Below are 6827 nucleotides of genomic sequence, written 5' to 3'. Positions count from 1 at the left end.
AAAAAAAAATCCCACCTGGTCATAGTGTATAATTATATACAATATATAAAATATATAATTGTATACAATATGTAAATATATAATTATATGTCTATTTGCTAATAAAATATTATATATATATAACTGATCTCTATTTGCCAATATTTTGCTAAGAATTTTTGCATCTTTTTTATGAGGGATATTGGTCTGTAGTTTTCTTATTTTTCTGTACAATTTTGTGCGGTTTTGGTATCAGGGTAACACTAGCTTTGTAGCTATATAAAATCATTTAGAAAGTACTCCATCGTCTTCTGTTTTTCTAGAGGAGATTGTGTAGAATCAGTTCATTCTTTTCTTAAATGTTAGTTAGAATTCTCCAAACTATCTGGGCCTAGAGATTTTTTTAGGAGCCTTAAAATTGTGAATTTAATTTTCTTAGTAGACATATTAATTCAAATGATCAATTCAAGTGATCAATTTTGTATTAGGGGAGTGGAAGTAGTTTGTGTTATTTGAGGAATTGGCCCATTTTATTTAAACTATCAAATTTATGTTTATAGAATTGTTCATTAAGTTCCCCTTATCCTTTTGATGTCTGCAGGATCTGTGGTAATATCCTCTATTTCATTCCTGATGCTGATAATTTGTGTCTCCCCTCTTAACTTTGTCGGTCTTGTCGATTTTTATTACTATTATGTATAGTTCTGCACAGGGGATAAATGGGATGTCAATACCTAATCCTGCAAAGGATAAATGGATGTCAATACCTAATGTCAAAAGTATTGACATTGATAGTCAAAATACAAAACATTTCCACCACCACAAATATTCCTCATGAATAGCCACACCCTAAGGTTTGTCGATTTTTATTGACATTGTCAAATAACCAGCTGTTTGTTTCACTGATTTCTCTACTTTCAATGTCATTGGTTTCTGCTGTTATCATTGTTACTTCCAGTGCTTCCTTCAAGTTTATTATGCTTTCCTTTTTATAGGTTCTTGAGGTGGGAGCTTAGATTATTGATTTAAGACTTTTCCTCTTTTCTAGTATATGCATTTAATACTATAAAATTTCCTGTCACTACTTGCTAGGCTGTGTCCCACAAATGTTGACATGGTGTGTTTTCCTTTTCACTTAATGTAATTTTTAAAATATCCCTGCGACCTCCCCTTTGACATATGAATTATTTAGAAGTGTATTGTTTAAGTTTATAAGTGTTCAGATATTTTCCTATTACTTTTCTGCTATTGCTTTCTAGTTTGATTCCATTGTGGTCACATAGAATACACTCTTCATTACTTCACTTCTTTTGAATTCCATGTTTTTGTTTGCCCTGTTCTGTCTTCCTGATTGTGATGGTTTATTTTAGGTGTCGACTTGATGGAGGGATGCCTAGATGGTTGTTGAAGCATTGTTTCTGAGTGTGTCTGTGAGGATGTTGCCAGAGGAAACTGATGTGTGAGTCAGTGGACTGAGAGAGGAAGACCTGCCCTCAATGTGGGCAGGTAGCCTCCCATTGGCTGGGGACCCAACTGGGCCAAACAGGTGGAAGATGGGGGATTCCCTTTCTCTCTGTTCTCTCCTTTCCTTCTAAAGCAAGATGCCTTTTCTTCTCTTACCCTTGGGCATCAGACTCTGGGTTCTTCATGTTTTGGACTCTGGGACTTGCACCGGTGGCCTGCCAGTGGCTCTCAGTCTTTTGGCCTCAAACTAGGGGCTGTACCATCAGCTTCCCTGATTCTGAGGTTGCCAGACTTTGAGCCAAGCTGCCAGCTTCCTCCAGCTTGCAGATGGCCTATTGTGGGGCTTTGTCTCTGTGATCATGTGACCCATTTCCCCCCAATATATCCCCTCTTACATACCCTGTTAGTTTTGTCTCTCTGGAGAGCTCTGGCTAGTACACTGGTGTTCCACGGTTTCTTGTTTCATTGCTTCCTTACTGTTCAGAGAATTTGTTTTAACTGTTCTTTTACAGCAGATCTTGTGACAGATATTGTCAGTTTTTCTTCATCTGAGAATGTCTCAATTTCCTCTTCATTCCTGAAGGATATTTTTGCCGGGTGTAGGATTCCAGGTTGACAGTATTTTTTCCGTTTTAGCACCTGAAAAATATTGTCACTTCTTTCTTGCTTCCATGGTTTCTGATACGAAATGTGCTTTCATTCTAATTGTTTTTTTAATTGGTAAGGTGTCATTTTTCTCTGCTTTAAAGATTTTTTTTCTTTGTCTTTCATTTTCGAAGTTCAATTATATATCCTGGTATGAATTTCTTTGGATTTATCCTGTTTAGGGCTCACTCAGGTTCTTGAAATATATAGGAGTATGTCTCTAAGTAAACTTGGGAAGTTTTCAGCTATTATTTCTTTGAATATTCTTTCAGTCTTGCCGTCTTTTATCATCTCCTTCCAGGACTCCAGTGATATGAATGTTAGGTTTTTCGTTAGGGTCCCACATGTCCCTGAGGCTCTGTTCATAATTTTGTCTCTTTTCTCTGCTTTTCTAATTGGGTAATTTCTACTGCTCTGGCTTCTGGTTCACTGATTCTTTCCCCTATTCTTTCCATTTTGGTGTTGAATGGCGTACCTCATTATAGCCTCACAAGTCTTCTCACTCAGGTCTAGGCCTCCCACTCAGCCTTTGTTGACACAGAGGTGAGTGGGGCTGCAGTTTTTCTATGATATTTGACTGGAGTGTAGCAGTTATCATCTAAAAGTGTTCTGTCTTGGGAGGCTGCCCCTTTATTGGTCCTTTAGCTAGATAGAACAGGTATTTATTGTGGCGTTTTTTCCCCTCTGCATCCATTGTCATTTCCACATTGCCCTCTTCTTCAGCTGAAAGTCTGGGATATATGAAGCAAAAAAAAATCCAGGGAGATCACCATTGTGTCATTCCTTGTATTATGCGGTCCCTAGCAGATCTGCCCCCTTCTCTCCCTTTTCCAGGGTCTTATGTATGTTTTCTGTATCGTGTCCAGAGTGTTTGGTTGTACTTAGCAGAAAGATTAGGGAAAAGTACATCTGTTTGATCTTCCTAGAATCCAAAGTCTTATGTATCTTTAAATTTTAAGTCTTAAAGGTATCATGTATGACTAAGACATTATTACTCAAAACATTTGTTATCAGAGTCTGAGTTGTGTTTTTTTTTTTCCTATCTGTGATTTAATTCATAGGCCTCCTCAAAAGATGTTGTCAGACAGCTGTGTCAAGAGAGCTTTTCCAGTTCAGCCCTTGGCTCGAAAAAACTCTTGGATATTACATGTTCCAGCTTGTCTGTGACCCAGGAGGAGGCAGAGGAAGTAAGTGAGGTCAGAAATGACCTTTGGCCACTGGCCCTCTTATTAGTCTCTTTCTTGACTTCCCAGTCATTGCCATGTCCAAGGAAAATCCCTTGAAACATCTGTTGACACTATAGCAAACTTTGATAAATGGGACATGAATGGGAGAACTGTACCCAGAATCAGAGCTCCTGACCGTTTTCTTTCAGACCTATTACCTAGACAATGTGGAATAAAAGGCACCCTTTCTGTAATTTTCTTTTCCAACCTGTAACGTGCTGATGCTGATAAATTGTTAGCTGGATAGCTTAGAGCAGACTTCTCAGGGATCTTTGAACAGAAGCTTGAGGCCTGCGTAAGATTCAGGAGTATGTACTGCTAGATTCCATCAGGCTTCCTGAGGGGTGCTTTGTGTATCTCACTCCCTCCTTAGCCCTCTGTCCCACAGACGGTCCCCTTCTCCTCAGCTCACCTGATCTCAGCAGGTGGCCAAGAGGGAGATTAAGCTAACTTGTAGTAAGTTATTATGTAGTTGACAGCCTTATCTTGTCAAGGCAAATATGTTTTTTTTTTATTTTATTTTTTTGAGACGGAGTCCCGCTTGTTGCCCAGGCTGGAGTGCAGTGGCGTAATCTCGGCTCACTGCAAGCTCCGCCTCCTGGGTTCACGCCATTCTCCTGCCTCAGCCTCCCGAAAAGCTGGGACTACAGGCGCCCGCCACCACGACTGGCTAATTTTTTTGCATTTTTAGTAGAGAAGGGGTTTCACCGTGTTAGCCAGGATGGTCTCGATCTCCTGACCTCGTGATCCACCCACCTCGGCCTCCCAAAGTGCTGGGATTACAGGCGTGAGCCACCACGCCCGGCCAGCAAATATGTTTTTAAAACAGCAGTTTCTTCATCCAAATGGGCATATGTTTTTGGATTTTTTTTTTATTTTTGAGACAGGGTCTCGTTTTGTTCCCCAAGCCGAGGGCAGTGGCATGAACATGGCTCACTGCAGCCTCGACCCCCCGGGCTCAAGCAGTCCCCCCATCTTAGCCCTATGAGTAGCTGGGACTGCAGGCATGCACCACCATGCCTGGCTAATTTTTGTATTTTTTGTAGAGACAGGGTTTTGCCATGTTGCCCAGGCTGGTCTCGAACTCCTGACCTCAAGCAATCCACCCACCTCAGCCTCCCAAAGTGCTAGGATTATTGGCATGAGCCACTGCACCTGGCGTATGGTTTTTGTTTTTTGTTTTAATTCTGGACCTTGTTTATTGAAATGAGCTGTAGAAAAGTAAAAGGAACAAGCAAGATTATGGAAGTGATTTGGAGACTTATTTTGGGTTCCCCCCAAAGTAGGTTATTTAGGAGATGATTCTAGAAAACACAAAGCAGTGGGGAAAATCAAACAGGGAAGGCAAGTCAATAAAAGAGGATGTTAAGAGCGGTTACTGCTATGGAAAACTTGGGATCCTGTAAGAAAACAAGTAGAACACCTCTCAGAATTGTTCCCCAGGAGGACAGAGAGGCTTGGCCATTTATCCATTAACACCCACTCTCACTGGTGAAAGGTTAACTTCCCTTCACTTCCAGGTTGTGTCAGGTAATCTGCAGTGATATCAGAGAAAGCCCCAAAGCAGAGAAACAGTTACCTCCAGAGAGCTTTTTTAGGTTAGCTAAGTATTACTCTATTCACAAGACCACCATAAACCACTCTTATACTTCGTAGTTACAGATTCACTTAGAAGGACCTAGGATGGGAACACAGCATTTTAGCAGGACGGGCAGACACGCCTCTTCCCAGAAGGAACCCACACAGCTGGCCAGGAGCTGTTTGTTCTCTTTGCCCTCCTAGGCGACAGTTGAGAGGAAAGGACATGAATCCTACCACCCTGGATTCAAGGCTCTCACTCCACAGGAGCCAGTATCTTGTGTCACGGTTCAGTAAGCACAGCTTCAGGTTCTCGAAAGGAGCCTGTAGCCACACATAGGCAAGTCCAGAGCTACAGGCACCCTAGGTATTTATGCAGTCCTCTCAGTCCAGAGGCTTGGACCAATGCAGGGTTGCTTAGTAACACAGCTGACTTTGCACTGCTCTCAGGTTACCAAGGAAACAGCACCAGAAAGTTAACTGAAGGTCAGATTCTCATGCAGAAGAAAAAGGGCTATATTAACTCTTTGCCCACAAGTGGAGAGTTTCTGGCAAGCTGACAGCTTCCTAGGTCAGGCAGCTGCCTCTGTCTTCTAAAGCAACAGGTGAACTCCGAGGCAGGCCAAGGCATGTGGGCATGAACATGTGCCACAGAGGCCTCTGGACTCGTGACTCAGTTGAATGACCGTGACAGTGTGCAGCCTTAGAAATATAGAGCCCTACCCCTAGCCCTGCCTTGTGCCCCCTACCTGCTGCTTCTGTTGCAGCTACAGGATGGTTCCATCTATCTTGCAGCTGCTCCAGGCTCTGCACCGCCTCACTCGGCTGGTGGCATTCCGTGACCTGTCCTCTGCCGAGGCGATTCTGGCTCTCTTTCCAGAAAATTTCCACCAAAACCTCAAAAACCTGCTGACAAAGATCATCCTAGAACATGTGTAAGTGCTCATTTCTTGAAAGTCCCTTCTAACTTTTATATTTCTTCTTATTTTTATTCTCATTCTAGAAGTAATAATATGCTTTGTTAAAAAATTAGGAAGCCCAGATAAGCAAAAAGAAAATAAGACACCTATAATTCCACCAGCCAGAGGTTAGCGTAGTCTTTTCTTAATGGAAAACTTTTTAAGACATGTTTATTTTTTCTCTTTACACCTCTATAAGAGGTTGATGTTTTGTTTTTGTTTTTACCAAATGGATCATGCTATTTTGTAACTTGCTTATTTTCTGTTAACAGTATTAACGATAGTGACATTTCAGGTCAATATTTACCTTCAATATCATTGTAATGGTTAAACATATCCTATTAGAGGAAGAAATGATGTATAATTTAATTTTAAAATTTCTTAGTGTTGGACACTGAGGCTGTTGGCACTTTTTCATTTCGGTGAACAATTTACAATGAAAACTTTGCTCGTGCTTATTTTTTTACTGGGTTAAAGGTAATGGACATTTTGAGGGTTTGGCCTTAAACGTTCAAGTTGGCCATTGGAAAGATTGCAGTAGTTTTCCACAGTAGTAGGATACAAGTGTGCCCCTCTCCCTACACCTTCACTGAGGGGATTTTTTCTTACATTTTTCCCAGTTCCATAAGTGACAATTTCAGTGTTCCCATCTTTGACACTAGTGATGTCAGTTATCTTTTTCATATGGTTATTGATCTTTTTTTTTTTTTCTTTTGTGAAGTATCTGTATATTTTCTTGCCTGGGAAGTTCCTTTTAAACACGTACATTTTTTATGGCTGCATAATATTCCATGGTGTATATGTGCCACATTTTCTTAATCCAGTCTGTCACAGATGGACATTTGGGTTGATTCCAAGTCTTTGCTATTGTGAATAGTGCCGCAATAAACATACGTGTGCATGTGTCTTTATAGCAGCATGATTTATAATCCTTTGGGTATATACCCAGTAGTGGGATGGCTGGGTCATATGGTAC

General features: G+C 40.9%; 1 protein-coding gene across 1 annotated transcript in view; it reads left to right on the top strand.

Annotated features, from left to right (window-relative positions):
• Window positions 1–6827, top strand: part of COMMD9 (COMM domain containing 9) — a 19676-nt gene that overhangs the window by 8742 nt on the left and 4107 nt on the right. Inside the window, exons 2-3 of the mRNA XM_017881628.1 lie at window positions 3150–3275; window positions 5688–5827. Of these exons, the coding sequence (XP_017737117.1) occupies window positions 3150–3275; window positions 5688–5827 (266 nt within the window). The remainder of the gene's footprint in view (window positions 1–3149; window positions 3276–5687; window positions 5828–6827) is intronic.

The sequence above is a fragment of the Rhinopithecus bieti genome, unplaced genomic scaffold (assembly GCF_001698545.2).
Source record: "Rhinopithecus bieti isolate Rb0 unplaced genomic scaffold, ASM169854v2 scaffold_12859, whole genome shotgun sequence".
Lineage (NCBI taxonomy): Eukaryota > Metazoa > Chordata > Mammalia > Primates > Cercopithecidae > Rhinopithecus > Rhinopithecus bieti.
This window is presented reverse-complemented; position numbering and strand designations above follow the sequence as displayed.